General features: G+C 45.8%; 1 protein-coding gene across 1 annotated transcript in view; it reads left to right on the top strand.

The window, feature by feature from the left end:
- The window catches only part of pudp (pseudouridine 5'-phosphatase), a 41,251-nt gene that overhangs the window by 4,656 nt on the left and 14,703 nt on the right, over positions 1-21,892 (top strand). The window contains exon 3 of the mRNA XM_072379310.1: positions 1,167-1,396. Coding sequence (XP_072235411.1) covers positions 1,167-1,396 — 230 coding nt within the window. The remainder of the gene's footprint in view (positions 1-1,166; positions 1,397-21,892) is intronic.

Here is a 21,892-nt window from a genome sequence, read left to right as displayed (position 1 = left end):
CCCTGACCTGGCTGCAGGAACAACTCTAACAGCTCTTTGCTCAGCTTTAAAACTATCCGAGCAGACAGAGACTGCAGACAGAGCGCTAACAGTAAAGGAGGAGGATCACAGAGCTGGTTAACAACAGATGGTGGAATCCTGGACCTGGCTGCAGGAACAACTCTAACAGCTCTCTGCTCAGCTTTAAGACTATCCGGGCAGACAGAGACTGCAGGCAGTGGTAACAGTAAAGGAGGAGGATCACAGAGCTGGTTAACAACAGATGGTGGAATCCTGGACCTGGCTGCAGGAACAACTCTAACAGCTCTCTGCTCAGCTTTAAGACTATCCGGGCAGACAGAGGCTGCAGACAGAGCGCTAACAGTAAAGGAGGAGGATCACAGAGCTGGTTAACAACAGATGGTGTAATTCCTGACCTGGCTGCAGGAACAACTCTAACAGCTCTTTGCTCAGCTTTAAAACTATCCGAGCAGACAGAGACTGCAGACAGAGCGCTAACAGTAAAGGAGGAGGATCACAGAGCTGGTTAACAACAGATGGTGGAATCCTGGACCTGGCTGCAGGAACAACTCTAACAGCTCTCTGCTCAGCTTTAAGACTATCCGGGCAGACAGAGACTGCAGACAGAGCGCTAACAGTAAAGGAGGAGGATCACAGTGCTGGTTAACAACAGATGGTGGAATCCTGGACGTGTCACTGAGAAGGAACGTCTCTGCACCCCAGATGTTGAACTGCTGGCTGTGAGTTTCTGTCCATGTTGTCTGCTGACGCTGTGTGTGACATCATCAGCTGAGTTGTTGCTAAGCTACAACCCACTGATGGAGACCTCTGAAGGTTTCTACCACACCTTCCTCTCTGCTGCATTGATTTCTATTTCATTTTGTTATTTATCTGTAACAACAGCATCACCTTAATAATAACGAATGCAGCAGTGATGTAATTTCCCTTCGGGGATTGATAAAGTATTATTAAACTGAGCTGAATTGTACATGGTGTGTACCTACAGTATTTTGGTACCAGGCTGCTGATGAAACGTGTGTTTTATAAAGGGTGGTGGAGACCTGATGAAGCTGAGTCATAGCTAAAAACAGGCTACTTTGACAAACCCACGGTGTTAAACCCACTTTGGAGTGTCCTACTGTTAACAGATATTTTTTGTGTGTCAGGCGTGGACAAACTTATGAATCATCTGCTGAGGCACAATATCCCCACTGCCGTGGCGACCAGCTCGGCCGGTGTGACGTTCACATTGAAGAGCAGCCAACACAAGGACTTCTTCGCTCTGTTTGACCACATCGTTCTGGGTGACGATCCTGACGTAAAGAATAGCAAACCTCAGCCGGACTCCTTCCTGGTGTGTGCCAGCAGATTCAACCCCCCAGTTTCCCCAGAGAAGGTAAAAACTGCAGATGAATCTGTGTCTTTCATTCTTTCATCCTCTATTGAGAATCCAGCGTGGTTGTTTGGAGTGAATGCTCTTATCGAAATGAAGAAATGGGTCATGCATGACGTGATTGTAAGCTGGTCAGCCTATGTGTAAGTAAACTTCCTGTTCCAGGAGATGCTCCTGTGGAGAAGCAGCGAAGCTGCGAGCTGAGTCTTATTTTACATTAGTAAGATTTAAGTATGCCAAATGACCTCTTAACAGCTAACAGTGGTAATTATGAGATCCTGACTTACAATCCCACTCCTGATCATCTCTGAAATTGCTCTCTCAGAATGAGGAGATAAGGCACATGAGACTAATGGGGCTGGAATTAGAAGGCTTCTGAAGCTGTCTGGGAGCCGCAGGTTTAGGGAGTTTGTCTTGCCTGGCTTCAGACCCCAGACGCTATCACGGTGTCAGAGGGAGGAGTGTGGCAGCGTGACATGACCCAGTCAGCTTTACGATTAGCCTGTCAGCACCACAGACACGACCAACATTGTTGTCAAGAGACATGATGTGTTTGTTGTTATCTGCTTTTCCATGAATTCTTGTTGGCATGAAACAGTGATAACAACAGTTTCTCTTTTGTGTGTGTGGTGAAGGCCACTGTTTCTTGTTCTCGTTCGGCTTCAAATGAAAAACCAGCACTCTGTTTATTACTGCCATGTGTGATGTAGCCCGCCTGCTCACACCATCGTTTGCAACCTTGTTTGTTCATTCCACACCAGTTAATGGAAGGCCATCAACTTGCCCCTGCACAGTATATTTCCAAAGTGTAAACCGAAACCATTTGACTGGAGATGTTAAATGGGGGAGACATATGTGGGAGAGGTACTCCAAGTGTGGTGGCAGGGTGAACGTGCACTTTGCTTTTGAGGACATAAATACCTTGAAATGTAAGTGAATGATAGCATGCAAATGTACAGGACTGTTCATTCAAAGGCAAAGCAAACTGATCAGTAAGGAGTGTAGCTGAGCTTTTCAGCTCTTAATGTGCGCCAAAATCAGCTCATTTTGAAGCAGTTTCCATGACATTTAACAGCATTTATCACATGACAGGCATGCAGGCAACAGACATTCCTCTCCCCTAGTGGCATTTTCCTGCTCTTCCTGGGGAACTCAAGGCGTTCCCAGGTCAGATTAAGTATTATAATCCCTTCAGTGTGTTCTGGGGCTGCCCAAGAGTTTCCTCCCAGTCGAACGTGCACAAAAAACCCCAAAAGGAGGTTACTGAGGCATCCCGATCACATGCCGGAACCGCCTCAGCTGACTCAGGCATCCCGATCACATGCCGGAACCGCCTCAGCTGACTCAGGCATCCCGATCACATGCCGGAACCGCCTCAGCTGACTCAGGCATCCCGATCAGATGCCCGAACCGCCTCAGCTGACTCAGGCATCCCGATCACATGCCGGAACCTCCTCAGCTGACTCAGGCATCCCGATCACATGCCGGAACCGCCTCAGCTGACTCAGGCATCCCGATCAGATGCCCGAACCGCCTCAGCTGACTCAGGCATCCCGATCACATGCCGGAACCGCCTCAGCTGACTCAGGCATCCCGATCACATGCCCGAACCGCCTCAGCTGACTCAGGCATCCCGATCACATGCCGGAACCGCCTCAGCTGACTCAGGCATCCCGATCAGATGCCCGAACCGCCTCAGCTGACTCAGGCATCCCGATCACATGCCGGAACCGCCTCAGCTGACTCAGGCATCCCGATCACATGCCGGAACCGCCTCAGCTGACTCAGGCATCCCGATCAGATGCCCGAACCGGCTCAGCTGACTCAGGCATCCCGATCACATGCCCGAACCGCCTCAGCTGACTCAGGCATCCCGATCAGATGCCCGAACCGGCTCAGCTGACTCAGGCATCCCGATCACATGCCGGAACCGCCTCAGCTGACTCAGGCATCCCGATCACATGCCGGAACCGCCTCAGCTGACTCAGGCATCCCGATCAGATGCCCGAACCGCCTCAGCTGACTCAGGCATCCCGATCACATGCCGGAACCGCCTCAGCTGACTCAGGCATCCCGATCACATGCCGGAACCGCCTCAGCTGACTCAGGCATCCCGATCACATGCGGGAACCGCCTCAGCTGACTCAGGCATCCCGATCAGATGCCCGAACCGCCTCAGCTGACTCAGGCATCCCGATCACATGCCGGAACCGCCTCAGCTGACTCAAGCATCCCGATCACATGCCCGAACCGCCTCAGCTGACTCAGGCATCCCGATCACATGGCGGAACCGCCTCAGCTGACTCAGGCATCCCGATCACATGCCGGAACCGCCTCAGCTGACTCCGTCATCCCGATCACATGCCCGAACCGCCTCAGCTGACTCAGGCATCCCGATCACATGGCGGAACCGCCTCAGCTGACTCAGGCATCCCGATCACATGGCGGAACCGCCTCAGCTGACTCAGGCATCCCGATCACATGCCAGAACCGCCTCAGCTGACTCAGGCATCCCGATCACATGCCGGAACCGCCTCAGCTGACTCAGGCATCCCGATCACATGCCAGAACCGCCTCAGCTGACTCAGGCATCCCGATCAGATATTCACTATCTGTAAGGCTGAGCCCAGCCACCCAATGAAGTAGATTAATTTCAGTCGCTTATATCGATGATCTCGTTTCATTAGTCACTGCCATGAGCATTGGTGACAGATGGAACAAAAATGATCTTGTAAAAGCTTTGACACACAACGCTCTTACGGCTTGAAAAGCTCAAATCCATCTGTTCATCTCCTACCATCACCTTTGAGCAAGATCCCCGAGATACTTAAGACACCTCTGCTTGATGCAAAGCTCCATCCCTGAGCTGGAGGAGCACGCCAGAGGACATGGCACAGGAAATGTCATGGAGCGTTGCTGCGTGTCACACAGTGCGCCTTATTAACACAGACCGCACAACGAGAAAGCATTCAGTAGACAAAGTTCTGGTGTAACAATGAAGTTACTTTTTCAGAAGGTACGTTAATAACTCCCCAGAAGTTTACATCAACTTCTTTACCTAAGCTGTCAGCATTAGCTCCTGCTAAACAGCCATTAAAAAACCTAGCAGAACTATTCCCCTGACGCTTACATTTCTCTTGTCTGAAGTCCAGGAGCTGGACATCATCCCCATTTGAGGAACAATTTCTTTGAAATTACATAATTGAACTGGTAAAACTGTCAAGTGTTTTTTTTTTTTATAGAAATATGAACATCTACTGGAACATTACCCTCAAATAGAAAGTTTACCCTCTGGGCTCTTATGTCCTCTGAGGCTGGAGTAGATGCAGTATAAGATGCAGGCTCCTCAGTACAGCTGACAGCAGCTTCATCACTGTTGCATGTAGGATGGCTGTTGCCTTTAAAATTCAGTGTTTGACAGAAAAATTCATGCTTGACACACACCATAACACCATTCAAAGGATACCTGTTGGAACAGGGAAACACAAGTTAATAACCACAATAATGTCACATGGACATAAAATCATTTGAGAACAAAGTGAGGAAAGGTGTGACAGATGAGGTCCCCCAGCAGTCTAAGCCTATAGCAGCTTAACTATGGGATGTTTCAGGATTACCTGAGCCATCCCTAACTATAAGCTTTATCAAAAAGGAAAGTTTCAGCCTGATCTTAAAGGTAGAGAGGGTGTCTGCTTCCTGAAGCCAAACTGGCAGCTGGTTCCACAGAGAGGGGCCTGATAACTGAAGGCTCTACCTCCCATTCTACTTTTAGAAACTCTGGGAACAACAAGTAAACCTGCAGTTTGGGAGCGAAGTGCTCTGTTAGGAAAATATCTTACAATGAGATCTTTAAGATATGATGGAGTTCAGTCATTAAGAGCTTTATATGTGAGGAGAAGAATCTTAAATTCTATTCTGAATTTAACAGGGAGCCAATGAAGAGAAGCTAAAACTGGAGAAACATGATCTCTCCTGTTAGTTCTCATCAGAACTCTTGAAGTAACAAATGCATGAACTAGTTTCTCTGCATCACCCTGAGACAGGATGTCCCTGATTTTAACAATATTATGAAGGTGGAAGAAGGCAGTCCTAGAAACCAGTTTTATATGTGCGTCAGAGGACAGATCCTGATAATTTCCTTTCAGTTCACATTGTGATGTGTTTCTCATTAACTCTCATGTAGCAACCATATCAGCAAATGAGGAGCAATGTGGAGACCAGCGTTTTCAGTCTGTTAACTTTCATTTCCACATCAAGCCATTAAGATAACTGTGATTACAATGAAACGTGTTGGAATCTGTCAGCTGTACGTGTTGCTGCTGTGACTCTGCTGGCTGAGAAGGTCACATTGGAATGTGATGGACTGAAAACACAGCGAGCTGCTGCCCAGCTCCAACACCTGAACTATTATAACTGTTATAATATAATAACTGTTATAACCTCAGGTTAATTCTCCTGCCCATCACACGTGGAGCGGTACAACCAGCGTGTCATTTCCTGTTCTTTTAAAGATGACGCTCTAAATGACGGAAATCTTCATCTTGAAAAGTGTTGATTTATTGGACCGGGGACATTTCAGCAGAGCTCTGCAGCAGCTGTCACGTATTTAAATGACATGTTTGTGGTTGGACTCAACATAATGTAGCCTCCACTGTTGTTCATGTTTTTCTGTTCATCCGGGCTTTTATTTTCCTCATTTTAACACCTGGTGAGCACAACACACGTCCTGAGGCGTTAAGAATGTTAAACAGCTGACATCACGGCGCTTTGATCATCAGCATCAGATCTACCAGAGAAACTGTTGGACATGGACACACATTTTTTATCTTCAATAAGTCCTGTTCTGGAGGAGCACACAGGGAGAATGAAGTGGAAATCACTGATTTGACACCATTTAAGTCCAGCTTCACCGCTGGTGACGTACTGATCTGTTGCTGGATCAGAACTCCTGTTTAGTTTCACTTCCCATCCTGCTGTGGCGCAGCTGGTTTTCTCCGTGTGAAGCTCCATCTGTAGGTAATTTTTAGTTTGGGACTCGCGGCTCAGTTCTGGCAGAAATCTGCTCCAAACTTCACAGCACCGGACTCACAGCTGGAGCCGGGAAGTCGGGACAAAGGAGGCAGCGGCTCGCCCTGTCAGTCATGTTGTCACTTCTGGTGTCAGTAAGTCCTGAACAAAGCTGTTAAAATTCACATAAATTTGGGCGTACAGTAGTTTGACTACTCAGATCTGGGCAGAGTTGTTCCAAAGAGGCTGTAGATCCATTAGTACCTGCTTGATGGGCAGCACTGAAATAATGCCACGTTAGTGGAAAGATTAATGAGATGTAGTAGCATCCTTTTGTTTAACCAGGAAAAAACTCTTGAAATTAAAACCTCTTGTCCGAGAGTGACCTCGTCAAGGCAGCAGCGTGAAACACACAACAGTTCCATGAAAAATACCCTGGAGATGTCACAAAGCATTAAACATCAGGGCCATCACAGGAGCCAAGGGAGCTAATGTCTCTGTCCTTAAAAATTCAGTTTTTAATCCTTTTGCATATTATTCCAGGTAGCAAGGGCAGAAAATTCAAAGGCATCCCAGCCTAGCTGTTAAGAGGTCATTTGGCATCCCTTTTTACCCAATTCAATTCTGACTTCCCGAGAGCGCAGACCATAATGGCCGAAGTTTCCACACAGAAGTGAGCGAAAATATGTGGGAAGAAGAACACAGCCAGTGTTCTGGCTGGTCAGTATCTGCGGCCGCTCAGTATCTGCAGTCGCTCAGTATCTGGTTGCTCAGTATCTGGTTGCTCAGTATCTGCAGTCGCTCAGTATCTGGTTGCTCAGTATCTGGTTGCTCAGTATCTGGTCGCTCAGTATCTGCAGTCGCTCAGTATCTGGTCGCTCAGTATCTGGTCGCTCAGTATCTGGTTGCTCAGTATCTGGTTGCTCAGTATCTGGCCGCTGAGTATCTGGTTGCTCAGTATCTAGTCGCTCAGTATCTGGTTGCTCAGTATCTGGTTGCTCAGTATCTGGTTGCTCAGTATCTGCAGTCGCTCAGTATCTGGCCGCTCAGTATCTGGTTGCTCAGTATCTGCAGTCGCTCAGTATCTGCAGTCGCTCAGTATCTGGTTGCTCAGTATCTGGTTGCTCAGTATCTGGTTGCTCAGTATCTGGTTGCTCAGTATCTGCAGTCGCTCAGTATCTGCAGTCGCTCAGTATCTGGTTGCTCAGTATCTGGTTGCTCAGTATCTGGTTGCTCAGTATCTGGTTGCTCAGTATCTGGTTGCTCAGTATCTGGCCGCTGAGTATCTGGTTGCTCAGTATCTAGTCGCTCAGTATCTGGTTGCTCAATATCTGGTTGCTCAATATCTGGCCGCTCAGTATCTGGTTGCTCAGTATCTGGTTGCTTAGTATCTGGTCGCTCAGTATCTGGCCGCTCAGTATCTGGCCGCTCAGTATCTGGCCGCTCAGTATCTGGCCGCTCAGTATCTGGCCGCTCAGTATCTGGTCGCTCAGTATCTGGTCGCTCAGTATCTGGTCGCTCAGTATCTGGCCGCTCAGTATCTGGCCGCTCAGTATCTGCAGTCGCTCAGTATCTGGTTGCTCAGTATCTGGCCGCTCAGTATCTTGCCGCTCAGTATCTGGCCGCTCAGTATCTGGTCGCTCAGTATCTGGTGGCTCAGTATCTGGCCGCTCAGCATCTGCAGTCGCTCAGTATCTGGTTGCTCAGTATCTTGTCGCTCAGTATCTGGTCGCTCAGTATCTGGCCGCTCAGTATCTGGTTGCTTAGTATCTGGCCGCTCAGTATCTGGCCGCTCAGTATCTGGCCGCTCAGTATCTGGCCGCTCAGTATCTGGCCGCTCAGTATCTGGCCGCTCAGTATCTAGCCGCTCAGTATCTGGTTGCTCAGTATCTGGTTGCTCAGTATCTAGTCGCTCAGTATCTGGTTGCTCAGTATCTGGCCGCTCAGTATCTGCAGTCGCTCAGTATCTGTCTGCTCAGTATCTGGCCGCTCAGTATCTGGTTGCTCAGTATCTGGTTGCTCAGTATCTGGCCGCTCAGTATCTAGTCGCTCAGTATCTGGTTGCTCAGTGTCTGGCCGCTCAGTATCTGCAGTTGCTCAGTATCTGGTTGCTCAGTATCTGGCCGCTCAGTATCTGGTTCCTCAGTATCTGGCCGCTCAGTATCTGGTTGCTCAGTATCTGGCCGCTCAGTATCTGGCCCCTCAGTATCTGCAGTCGCTCAGTATCTGGCCGCCCAGTATCTGGCCGCTCAGTGTCTGGTTGCTCAGTATCTGGCCGCTCAGTATCTGGTTGCTCAGTATCTGGTTGCTCAGTATCTGGTTGCTCAATATCTGGTTGCTCAGTATCTGGTTGCTCAGTATCTGGTTGCTCAGTATCTGGTCGCTTAGTATCTGCAGTCGCTCAGTATCTGGTTGCTCAGTATCTGCAGTCGCTCAGTATCTGGTTGCTCAGTATCTGCGGCCGCTCAGTATCTGGTTGCTCAGTATCTGGTCGCTTAGTATCTGCAGTCGCTCAGTATCTGGTTGCTCAGTATCTGGTTGCTCAGTATCTGGCCGCTCAGTATCTGGTTGCTCAGTATCTGGCCGCTCAGTATCTGCAGTCACTCAGTATCTGGTTGCTCAGTATCTGGTTGCTCAGTATCTGGCCGCTCAGTATCGGGTTGCTCAGTATCTGGCCGCTCAATATCTGGTTGCTCAGTATCTGGCCGCTCAGTATCTGCAGTCGCTCAGTATCTGCAGTCGCTCAGTATCTGGCCGCTCAGTATCTGGTCGCTCAGTATCTGCAGTCGCTCAGTATCTGGTTGCTCAGTATCTGGCCGCTCAGTATCTGGTTGCTCAGTATCTGGCCGCTCAGTATCTTGCCGCTCAGTATCTGCAGTCACTCAGTATCTGGTTGCTCAGTATCTGGTTGCTCAGTATCTGGCCGCTCAGTATCGGGTTGCTCAGTATCTGGCCGCTCAATATCTGGTTGCTCAGTATCTGGCCGCTCAGTATCTGCAGTCGCTCAGTATCTGCAGTCGCTCAGTATCTGGCCGCTCAGTATCTGGTCGCTCAGTATCTGCAGTCGCTCAGTATCTGCAGTCGCTCAGTATCTGGTTGCTCAGTATCTGGTTGCTCAGTATCTGGTTGCTCAGTATCTGGCCGCTCAGTATCTGGTTGCTCAGTATCTGGCCGCTCAGTATCTTGCCGCTCAGTATCTGGCCGCTCAGTATCTGGTCGCTCAGTATCTGGTGGCTCAGTATCTGGCCGCTCAGCATCTGCAGTCGCTCAGTATCTGGTTGCTCAGTATCTTGTCGCTCAGTATCTGGTCGCTCAGTATCTGGCCGCTCAGTATCTGGTTGCTTAGTATCTGGCCGCTCAGTATCTGGCCGCTCAGTATCTGGCCGCTCAGTATCTGGCCGCTCAGTATCTGGCCGCTCAGTATCTGGCCGCTCAGTATCTAGCCGCTCAGTATCTGGTTGCTCAGTATCTGGTTGCTCAGTATCTAGTCGCTCAGTATCTGGTTGCTCAGTGTCTGGCCGCTCAGTATCTGCAGTTGCTCAGTATCTGGTTGCTCAGTATCTGGCCGCTCAGTATCTGGTTCCTCAGTATCTGGCCGCTCAGTATCTGGCCGCTCAGTATCTGGCCCCTCAGTATCTGCAGTCGCTCAGTATCTGGCCGCCCAGTATCTGGCCGCTCAGTATCTGGTTGCTCAGTATCTGGCCGCTCAGTATCTGGCCGCTCAGTATCTGGTTGCTCAGTATCTGGTTGCTCAATATCTGGTTGCTCAGTATCTGGTTGCTCAGTATCTGGTTGCTCAGTATCTGGTCGCTTAGTATCTGCAGTCGCTCAGTATCTGGTTGCTCAGTATCTGCAGTCGCTCAGTATCTGGTTGCTCAGTATCTGCGGCCGCTCAGTATCTGGTTGCTCAGTATCTGGTCGCTTAGTATCTGCAGTCGCTCAGTATCTGGTTGCTCAGTATCTGGCCGCTCAGTATCTGCAGTCACTCAGTATCTGGTTGCTCAGTATCTGGTTGCTCAGTATCTGGCCGCTCAGTATCGGGTTGCTCAGTATCTGGCCGCTCAATATCTGGTTGCTCAGTATCTGGCCGCTCAGTATCTGCAGTCGCTCAGTATCTGCAGTCGCTCAGTATCTGGCCGCTCAGTATCTGGTCGCTCAGTATCTGCAGTCGCTCAGTATCTGGTTGCTCAGTATCTGGTTGCTCAGTATCTGGCCGCTCAGTATCTGGTTGCTCAGTATCTGGTTGCTCAGTATCTGGCCGCTCAGTATCTGGTTGCTCAGTATCTGGTCGCTCAGTATCTGGTTGCTCAGTATCTGGTCGCTCAGTATCTGGTTGCTCAGTATCTGGTTGCTCAGTATCTGGTTGCTCAGTATCTGGCCGCTCAGTATCTGGTCGCTCAGTATCTGGTTGCTCAGTATCTGGTTGCTCAGTATCTGGTTGCTCAGTATCTGGCCGCTCAGTATCTGGTTGCTCAGTATCTGGCCGCTCAGTATCTGCAGTCGCTCAGTATCTGGCCGCTCAGTATCTGGTTGCTCAGTATCTGGCCGCTCAGTATCTGCAGTCGCTCAGTATCTGGCCGCTCAGTATCTGGTCGCTCAGTATCTGCAGTCGCTCAGTATCTGGTTGCTCAGTGTCTGGTTGCTCAGTATCTGGCCGCTCAGTATCTGGTTGCTCAGTATCTGGTTGCTCAGTATCTGGCCGCTCAGTATCTGGTTGCTCAGTATCTGGTCGCTCAGTATCTGGTTGCTCAGTATCTGGTTGCTCAGTATCTGGTTGCTCAGTATCTGGCCGCTCAGTATCTGGTCGCTCAGTATCTGGCCGCTCAGTATCTGCAGTCACTCAGTATCTGGTTGCTCAGTATCTGGCCGCTCAGTATCTGCAGTCGCTCAGTATCTGGCCGCTCAGTATCTGGTTGCTCAGTATCTGGCCGCTCAGTATCTGCAGTCGCTTAGTATTTGTAGTGTAAAATGTACACTTGAGCAGGATATTCACCTTTTCTGCTGTCATTTCCCACTGGTTGAGGAGCACTGATTAAAAATCGGATTTGACTGAAATCAACAGCAGACAGGAGACACAGAGCAGCATGTCAGCACCACGTCAAAGAATCTGTGCCCTACTTTATTTGTACGTAGCTTCCTGTGAGTGAGTCAGCTGCTTTTTATTTGCATCTGATTTGCTCCATTTGCAGGCAGGACTTCATGTCTCTGCACTGACAGATGCACACTTCTCATGCACCACTTTGATCAAAAGTAGTGAGCTTTCAGGGTTCCAGGGCTGTTTGAGATGTATTTACAGACACTCAGGGAGCCTGGAGTCAGTCTAAAATAGTTACCAAATATCTCACTAAACGCCAGCTAACTGTACGGTCTGACCCACTTTCAGGAAAACACTCCCGAATGTTCACAGAATTAGAATGTTTTAAATGAACTCTGTATAATGTAGGGGGAAATGGCTCTAATGGGAGCAGAGAGAGGACAGTGTAGCAAGAGCAGAACTCGCTAAGAAATGAAATGCTGTTGGATTTAAATTGAAATGATTAATTTCCCACTGAACATGCATGCAAAGGATTTATCCTCCTGGGAAAAGCAGATAAAAGCCGATGATAATGGTTTGCGACAAATACTCAGTGGAAGGCTGAACTTCTGGAGCAGTCTGAGATGGTGGAAGGACTGAGAAAAAGGAATCGACTTCTAAATATGTTTGATGTAGTTTCTGCCGGAACTTGTTTCCCAGTGGTTACGGGCCAAACAAAGTGCAGTGCTCTGTGATGCTGTTTGACCCAAAGCACAATGTTTCATGTCCAGGTTCAGTGTCCATCCACACCCACACAGAGTCGTGTCTGACACACCCGAGAGGAGTCAGGCTGCATAAGGATGTTTTGAACGGGTAGGAAGTTTGGTTTTGCTTGTGGATGGATTTATTCAGATGTTCTGAGTGTTGGGAAGTCATTTCCTGCACAGTGATACTATTAGCAGCATACAGCACCGATCCTAACAAGTTAAAACCAAAGTATTCCTCATCGGCAACTGTCCAGCTGCATCAGTTATTGTGTTCATTGTTGGTGCTATCCTCTGTTTTTGGATTTCATGTGACTGTTTTCATGAACTTTTAAATCTCAATCGGTACAGCTGTGGGACCAAATGACACCCAGAGCTTCAGAAATGTGATGAACAGGATTTTAAGGTGAACAAACAACATTGAGCTTTGTTAGCTCAGATGTTAACTGGAGTGACATGAGGCTGTAACAGGTTGGTCAAAATATGATCCTTTTGCCCGTCTTTGCTTCTCTTCATCGGCTTTCTGTTCAGGTTCGGGCAGATTAGAAAGTCCTCTGTTTTTTAATTCAGCACACCATGCTGAGATATGCCAAGTTTTCAGCTAAAAGCTCTTTGGGAATCTGCAGAAATCCTATTTTCTGTCTGTCAAACTGTGTTTTCTTTGCTGTTTTTCATAGATGCAGCTAAAGAAATGGGAACAAATGATGTGTCTCTGTGACAGGCTGCTGGTAACAAAGTGCCTAAAGATCCAGTTTAAAATGGCTTTGCTAAGTTGTCTGTTCTGTGTCGACACAACACTGGTTCATCCCTTGAGTTAGGAGCCTTTTTCCTGCTTGAATCATTCATTGGTCAGAGTTAAGTGGCTTTTAAAAAAGAGATTGGACTGAAAATGAGTAGAAAGAAAACAGCTAATATCTTTAACAGCCTGGGGGAATTATTGCTGAAGGCCACTTTGAGAAGAAAGATCCTTGGAAGTTAAATATAAAGAAAGGAGTACAGGCTCAAAGCCTGAATGAGAAGTAGGCTTAACATGCAGAGTCCAAGTTGAATCCAGTAATGATCATTATCAGGCTCCAATAAATGTCCTAATCAATGCAAATTCCTTTGCAATAAGAACTGTTGTCATAGCTGTTAGCCTTATTAGCATAAACGTTGTGGACAGAATATCAGAAACAGTTATCGAGCTGCCACAGTCCATATGATGAGTTGAATCAGTGTTTTTCTGCAAATGTTTTAAAAAAACTCAACATTTGAACCTAAATGAACAAAAGCATGTTTACAGCTGTACTTGTTAGATGTATTGGCACACTGTTACAGCATATCATTTTAGATTTCGTAAGGTCCAGCTTCAGCTTGGGGTGTTTCCTGAAGCTTGAAATCCACTGTGCTGTCCTGTGTGGTGTTTCAATGCAGAGCATAGTACACAGCTGTTAGGTTTATTCAAATCTGAAAAGCAATGTGAGACTTCAGTATTTTAATGGCCAATGTGTCTCACACTGTGCTGAGAATAAACCTGTTTTGGGTAAAATAGCAATCATTGAAACGTCATTTACGTGAATGAATAACTCACATGATACCAAATGTATTTATGTGTGCATTAAACGAGAAAACTTGTTGCAGAATTGCATGGAAAACAGTCTACATCTGCTGTGTGTCGTGTGTAAAGCTTTTCTTTCAGTTCATGAACTTTCTGCAGGCAGCAGGGGACACACTGCTTGCTTAGCACACATAGGTTGACCGTGACAGCCACCTGTTCACTGCGTTAACCTTAGTCAGTGGAAAGTTACAGCGGGCTGATATGAGCAGAAATGAAACAGTGACATAAATCATTTATTCATTTTTATTCCATTTATTTTGGTTCCCAGTTAAATAAATGCACAAAATCTTCTTCCAGCTGCAGAATTGAGGCACTTTGTGTGCACGTGTGCTGATCTCTTCCATTTACTCTATATTGTAGGAAGTGTTACATGGTTTAAAAACGATACACAGACCTTAATATGTTCACCCTCTGATACCAAAATCTACAGTGAGAAGAATGCATGAAATATTTCAATTATTTTCAACATCCTTAAAGTTCATTGTAAATTTTAAGTTTATATTATATGCACAGTGTACACTGGTTTGATACTGATGCAAAATGACGTTATAGTTCACTGGCCAGCAGTAAAGATTGAATTTCAGTGTCTCACTGTGCTGCTTTACATTTACAAGCAACCGGTGAAGTAAGACAAGTCTTCACATCTTTCCTGGATAAGAATCGGAGCAAAAAAAGTCCCTAAACTCATGTGGCTGTGTGCTTGTGATTTCTTTTCTGATTCAGTTGATGCTTTTGTCAAAAGAAAAAGAAAAAGAAACAAAAGCTCATAGGCGTTGCCTGTCATAGGAATCTTTATCTATCTGTCATGATGTTATGATGTTTGGCTTTGATGCACCACATAAGAGCGAGAGCTATTGTGTATTGACAGAATGGTGTGCCACAATGCTTTTATGGGTGGCTTGGATTTATGCCCCTGAAAGTCACTGTTCGTTCACAGTTAACCGTGTTCAGTTTGTTGAATTTAACTCCTCTCAGCCATTCAAACCTTGAAAACGTTCACATGCAGCTGAACTAAACCCCAGTTGCATCATAAATCTCCCATTTGGACTTAAGTTTAACAGTCCCATGAGTCTTTGGACTAACCATGGGACCGTCAAAGTCAAAGTCGCTGACATAAGGTGAAGCTCCTCCATCAGCATTTGCTGCAGAGACACACACTTTACTGCTCTCTGATCTCCATCTTGATGTCCAGTCCAAATAAAGTCTTAAGTCTCATCTTCACCAGTCTTGCTCCACTTGAGTTTGAATGAAAATGCTGAACAGAAGTCATATTTAAGCCACTGTAATTTTCAGATACCAAATGGACCTTAGACCACTACCATGCACAATGCATTGCGGCATAAACAATATTGGTACACCATAATTGAAATGATTTTTTAAGATACTGTAATAAGTGCAACAGTGGACCAGATCTTTACTGTTGTTTAGTTACTAGGGGGGTCATGGGAGTTTGACTATCAAGTCTACATGTGTTTCCTGGACTTGGAGAAGGCTTATGACCGTGTCCCTCAAGGGATTTTGTTGGGGATGCTGCAGGAGTACGAGTTACTGAAGTCGTTTTTGTGGATTATTTGGTCCCTGGGTAAGACCAAGAGCTGTGTCCACATTCTTTGCACAAGGTCATACTTGTTTATTGTGGCTGTTAGACTCTTGGACCCCTCGTTACGATCCTGATCGTGATTTTCATTAACACGATCTCGAGGTGTAGTTGACGCGAGGAGGGTGTTTGGTTTGGGAACCTCAGGGTTACATCTCAAATTTTTGCTGATGATGTGGTTCTGTTGGCTTCTTTAAACGACGAACTGGAGCCGTTTGCAGCTGAAGTGGCCCGCAAGAAAGTCATCTCTTCCAAATCCGAGGCTTCAGAGTGCTTCCTCTGGGTTGGGGAGGAGTTCCTGCTTCAAGCGGAGAAATTTAAGTATCTCGGGATCTTGTTCACGAATGATGGCAGGTTGGACCGAGAGATGGATAGACGGATAGAGGCTTCATCAGCATTAATGAGGGCAATGCTCTGGTCCATTGTGATGAAGAGGGTTTTCAGTTTACTGCTCCACCTTTGTCCCAACCCTCACATATGGTCACAGATCTGGTTAGTGACCCAAAGAATGAGGTGGATACAAGCGACTGAAATGAGTTTCCTTCAGAGGGGAGCTGGGCTCAGCCTTAGAGATAGGGGGAGGAGCTCCACCATCCGGAGCTTGGGGTAGAGTTGCTGCTTCTCTGCATCGAAAACAGTTAGCTGAGGTGGTTCAGGCGTGTGGTTGGGATGCCTTCTAGTCGCCTCCCTTTGGAGGTTTTTTGGGCAAAACAGACTGGAAGGAGGCTCTGGGGCAGATCCAGAACTTGCTGGAGGAATTATCTATTCCTTCTGGCCTGGGAACACCTTTGGATTAACCAGCAGAAGCTGGAGAGTGTCTCTGGGAAGAGGGATGTCCACGTTTCCTTCCTGGAACTGTTGCCTCCACGACCCGACCTCGGATAAGTGGTAGTCCATGGATAGATTGATGATACCAAGCCGTCTAAAGCCTATTTTACCAAAGCCAGTGCCAATCTAATAAGACATACAAGTCATATTAGTTGGGGATCCATTGAAGGTTCTGTTATGTAGTGGAAGGACTCACCTTCAATGTCCTTGTTTGTTATCCAAACATTTTTTAAAGTAGCTCCTGTTTTTCATTGATAAGTGTAGATACTGTACTGCACAAAATGGGGTGTAAGCTAAGTTTGGAGACCAGGGGCCTCATGTACAAAGACTTGTGTGGATTTCCTACTGAAACATGGCGTACGCTCAAACCAAAATGCCCTCCAACGTATAAAAATAACCAGATGTATCAATGTGTGCGCACGCATGAATCCAAGCACATTTCTTTTGTACATCCCAATCAACGTGGAACTGAGCGCACATGTCGGAGTACCCGACTCCTCCCTGTCCACGCCCCTACTTAAATATGCAAATCATATTTAAATTAGCCCCCCACCTGCGATTCCTCTCTCTGCACGATCAGAAAATAAAGAAAAAAGAATGCGTAAAACGGAAAAAAGAATAACTTAACGGAAATCGAGATGGCGGTGCTACTCTCTGAAGTGGAGGCCCGCAAAAATGTGCTCTTTGGCACGCTGGCCTACGATATAAGCAGCAAACATAAGAGGAGTGGGTGGGAGAGCGTGAGCCTTTAATGCTGTGGGGTCTGAGAAGCTCACACAAGCAGAGGTGAAAAAGAAGTGTTCCGATATTAAGGTGGATGTGAAGCGGAGACTGGCTGCCCACCGCCGAAGTGTGGCCAAAACAGGCGGGGGGGTTATTTTACTTTACGTACGGGGTTATTAACATTTGCACACAGACACGATCAGGGGCTTGTTAGAAAGATCTTAAGATGTTGTTTAACCAGCAAAAAACAGCAAGTTACTAACTTTAACCACCAACTATGATGCTGTGAAGACGGGATAGAAATTGGGGGGGGGGGGGGGGGGGGGGTGGGGGCACATGCTCAATGCAGGTCACGGGGAATAATATTAGGACAATTACACGAATAAAGTTACTCACCAAGAAGCCACCCATCGCGCACAGTGCCAGCTTGTAGTCTGTTCCCAACAATGCTGTTACTGAATGTATGAATCGTGCGTTGAACCACTCAGATGTCAGATGTCTCAGATGTGCACATCACTCAGTCTGAGGACAAATTGTGTTCACATTTATTCATTATAGCAGTTTCCCAACATCACCTCTAAGTGTCGCCAAAGAAACAACAGCTGTAGAAAAGTGCGTACGACAGCCCTGAAATTTGCGTGAGGCACCGCACATTTCCACGGTCATTTCGCTCTTGATACATCTGATCGTTGACGTGAAAAAGTGTGTACGCCACGTACCCTTTGTACATGAGGCCCCAGATCATTACCTGGTACATCAGATCTAGAGCTGTATTATTAATATTTATTTTGTATATAATAGAAAACAAAAAAACAATACATTTTCTTACTTTGTGGGTATCACTACAGCTAAAATGTGAAATTCCTAAAATGTTTTTTGGAGCAGTGTGTCCCTGATTCTAGTCCACGAGTCACGGTGCCCTGCATTTTTTTCAATGCTTCCCTGCTTCGGATTCAAATGAATGGGTTTTCATCAGCCTTCTGCAGAGCTTAAAGAGCTGACCCATTTATTTGATTTAGGTTTGTTGGAGTGAGGACACATGGAAAACACGCAGGGCAGTGTTCCTTGAAGACCAGAGTTGGGAAACACTAACTTAGAAAAGCCACATGTTGCCAGACTGGTAGGCAGGTTTACAATGTTGTTTCAGTGTCCACCCTTTACCAAAAACATAGATGTATTGAAGTGATTGTTGTTGACTCATCTTTTTGCCCATTATGCAATCATAACAAATCATCACCCTCTTCTAGACCTGCCATCATTGTTTGCATAACCCTTAACCTTAATTAAGCGTAATTATAAAGCCCTTAATGTTCATTATCGACTTCTTGATGATGTAAAAATCCTGGCACAGACAACAAGCAGTCCTCTAAAAGGTGAGCAATAATGGGATTGTATTAATGCAGCTGTTGGACATTTAGAACCTAGAGATATTAAAGGCATCTGAAAGATGTCCTCTGACTTGAAAGGCTTTCTGCTGTTGCACAACACACCTGATTTTTAAAATCTGGAGTCAGCCGCAGGCATTTTGCTTGATGAGATATGAAACTTTGGCTCAGAGGGGGAATCGACAGTGTTCTGTGGGATAACAAATGATGATGCATCGTTCGCCGACTTCGTCTCTGTGACAAAGGGAGGGGGGAGGAGGAGAGAACCTCGCAGATTGAGGTGAATTGTAGCCCGGAGGATGGGTAGGGTAATATGAGCACAAGAAAAAAAGGTAGTCACACATATCCAGTGGTCAGCTCTTACTGTTTTAATCTAAACTTCGATGTCAACCAAGAAAAAAAAGAAACCTTGTAAACAAAGGAGAAACTTTGCTAATCGCTACATTTTAAAGTCCAACCCTACATGAGCAGTAAGACAAACCGTCACTACAGAACTTACAGCAGGACGCCTCTGGTTAATATGCCAAGTATCTACAACACTACAGGTGATGTTGTGTTTTAGCTCCTCACGGTATATGTTTTTCTGTGTACTCACCTGTTAAAAGGTGCAGATGTGACAGTGTAGTGAAATTCCAACTAAGGCAGAAAATATCTGCTCCAAGAACTAGAAAAGGTAATGATGCCCACAGCACTCCTCTTTTATTACCCACTGCTAATTGCTTTTCTTTGTACACAATACGTGAAGTGTGATGTCATGTTTCTGAGCAGTTATAGAAGCAGCAAATGGATACTTCTATTTGCCTTGTGAACAAATGTATTAACACAAAGAACTGCAGTACTAATTACCCGTAGCTGTCTTTGCACCGATGATCTTTGTACTAAAATGTGTATTACGTCTTTAGGGAATCTGAAAAGAGTCTTCTTTTCCTAACAACTGAAAAACGCATTTTCTTAGAAACAAAAGCAAAGTGCCCTGCTCTGAGACATACTATTCAATCATTTGTAGATTGCGGTGCAAAAGCTTCCACTTTTAAAATGGTTGCAGTGGATAACTTACACACTGCAGCTGGGGCACACAGCCTGGAAAATGTGACCATGTGAGACAAATCGGATGCATATAGTGGCCACATTGCTTAAAAAAAAAAAAAAAAAAAAAAAACATGAGTTTGAGACCACTAAAAAAAAACAAATTCCTTCTGCATAATTAGCAAAACATGCCAATAACTCTCTATTTTTTTTAGCTTTGGGTGATGTTTAAGGTGATAATACATCATTTTAACACTGTAGATAAGCTAAAAAAAGCATGTGATGGGCCCTTTAAGTGAAAAAAAAAACAAAAAAAAACAAAAAAACATTGAATGAATAGCCAGTGAATAAATGCATTGTGACTTCTTTCTGACATCTTTGTCAAGAAGTCAGAAATAAGTCATGGTCACACTGACCCTGTCTGAGTACAGGCTGACATCAGTAACTCCCAGTATTACTGTCCCTTAAAGATGACATATTGTGTAAAAATCCCTTCTTCCTGTTCCTGGGAGCATATATCAGGGCATCTGAAGACACCAGCAGGTGTAAAACTCAACCCTGATATTTATTTAGTTCTCCTTTGTTTGAAAATCCCTCATTTAATGAGCCATTTTCATTTTTAAAGTACGTCACTCCTTAAGTTGACTCCGCCTCTTCTGCTAAGCCCCGCCTACTCACATCCACCCTGCTGGACGGATGAAGCCAGCTTCTGGTGGAAATGTTCTGCTGTCAGCTGTACTGAGGAGCATGCATCTTCCATCCAGCAGCAGCCTCAGAGGATATAAGAGCCCAGTGGATAAACTATATCTGAGGCTAATGTTCCAGCAGAGTTAGCTAAAGACTGTGAATGTGCAGCAGCCACTTTTCATCCCACTGTTTTAACAACTTGGTCCAGTTCAACGCTGGACTGAAGGAACTGAGCCACAAAGAGGATCAGTTCCAACTCTCAGAGCCTGAACTTCAGAGCAGGGAAATGGAAGCATCTGAGAAATAATTCCTCATGGTTTATTTACTGATTTATTTCTTCCTTTAGCAGCAGCTAACGCTAACAGCTTAGCTAATGAAGATGAGGTACACCAACTTCTAAGGAGTTGTTGCTGTTCCTTTCTGAAAGATGAACATTATTGTTCCCACATTACTTTGTTAGCTGAAGCTTTCTAGTTGAACGGTTCCGTTCTGTAACTCAGACAACCTGTAGCTGTGTTTAAGGTGTGTTTCCAACACAACACCGGTCCTCTCCTCACTCTCGCTGTGCTAACGTTACATTATCGGCATGTTTCTGATAAAGATGGAGGTCTCCAGGTACAATTGTTTAATGAGGTTAATATATCCAAAATGTTTAAACGCAGTAATTAACGGTACACATGCATTACTACGAGTTACGCTGTGCACATCTCCGGCTTGGTCCATTACTGTTGATGAGAAAGCATTGTTTGCTAGCATCTGCTGCTAACTTACAGCTAACTGCTAAATATTTCCCTCTGGGATCAATAGAGTAACTATCTATATCTACATATAGAGCTGGAGTGTTTCTGGTCTCACTGGAAGAACAGCTTCATTATGACACTAAATGATTTATGCACTAAATCACACAGCAGACATCCAGATGTTGATGACAGGTAACGTACATAAACACACTGTAACTCTCCACAGCAGCATGACAGCGTGTCCTCAGCCAATGTACAGACATACAGAAACTAACCCTTCACCAACATCCTGTTGCGGCCCTGATGGTTGAAGCTCTTTGACGCTCCAAGACTCTGGTTCAAACTGATATAATTCCTCAGTTTTGTCAGAGACAGTCACTTTCTATTGGGAAACGTTCTTCATGCTGCTTTATTTGGGCTGTTCAAAAACAGACGGTCAACACAGTGCTGAGACAGAGAGCCTTTGGTCAGGTATTTTAACCAAAGCCTGTCTGATACATCTCAATAAGACCTCAGAAAATCGTGTTAAATTGTTAAAAAGAGCATGATATGATATGGCCATGTCCTACACAAAGGACATACTAATCTCAGAGGTGAACTGAAAATATTATCCTATTAGCATGTAGGATGTAATGTGACGATTGTACAGTTTTGTTTAAGATCAGCATTAGTGCAGTGAACAATATATACAAAGTGAGTAAAGTTAGGAAATTCTCTGATCTTCAGTCTCTTTGTGTAAAGTGATTAAACTGTGTAGGGGGAGTGTTATTAATCACATGACTCTTTAAAGGGGAACTCTGGTATTTTTAAACCTAGACCTTATTTCTGGCATGAAATACATTCATCTACTCACCGAGAACAGTTTGGCGAAAGTCGACGTCCTTCGGAAGATATTTAGATAACTCAAGATCAGCGTATATCCATGTAACAGAGTGAACAGGGCAGGGACGATGCAGCCAATTTTTCACCAATACTTTAAGAAGAATGAATGAATGAACGTGTGCTATAGCTCTGTTAGCTCATAGCTGCTGTTATGTGGCTACTTGCAGCTAAAGGAGAGCTAACGGAGGGATTTCTACACAGGCACTCTACTGGGACCACTTCATCCACACGCCCCCCTGGAGCACAGGG

This window comes from Leuresthes tenuis, unplaced genomic scaffold, assembly GCF_036924035.1.
Source record: "Leuresthes tenuis unplaced genomic scaffold, fLeuTen1.0.hap1 SCAF_1, whole genome shotgun sequence".
Lineage (NCBI taxonomy): Eukaryota > Metazoa > Chordata > Actinopteri > Atheriniformes > Atherinopsidae > Leuresthes > Leuresthes tenuis.
Note: the sequence above shows the minus strand (reverse complement) of the source record. Positions and strands in the feature narration are given on the sequence as shown.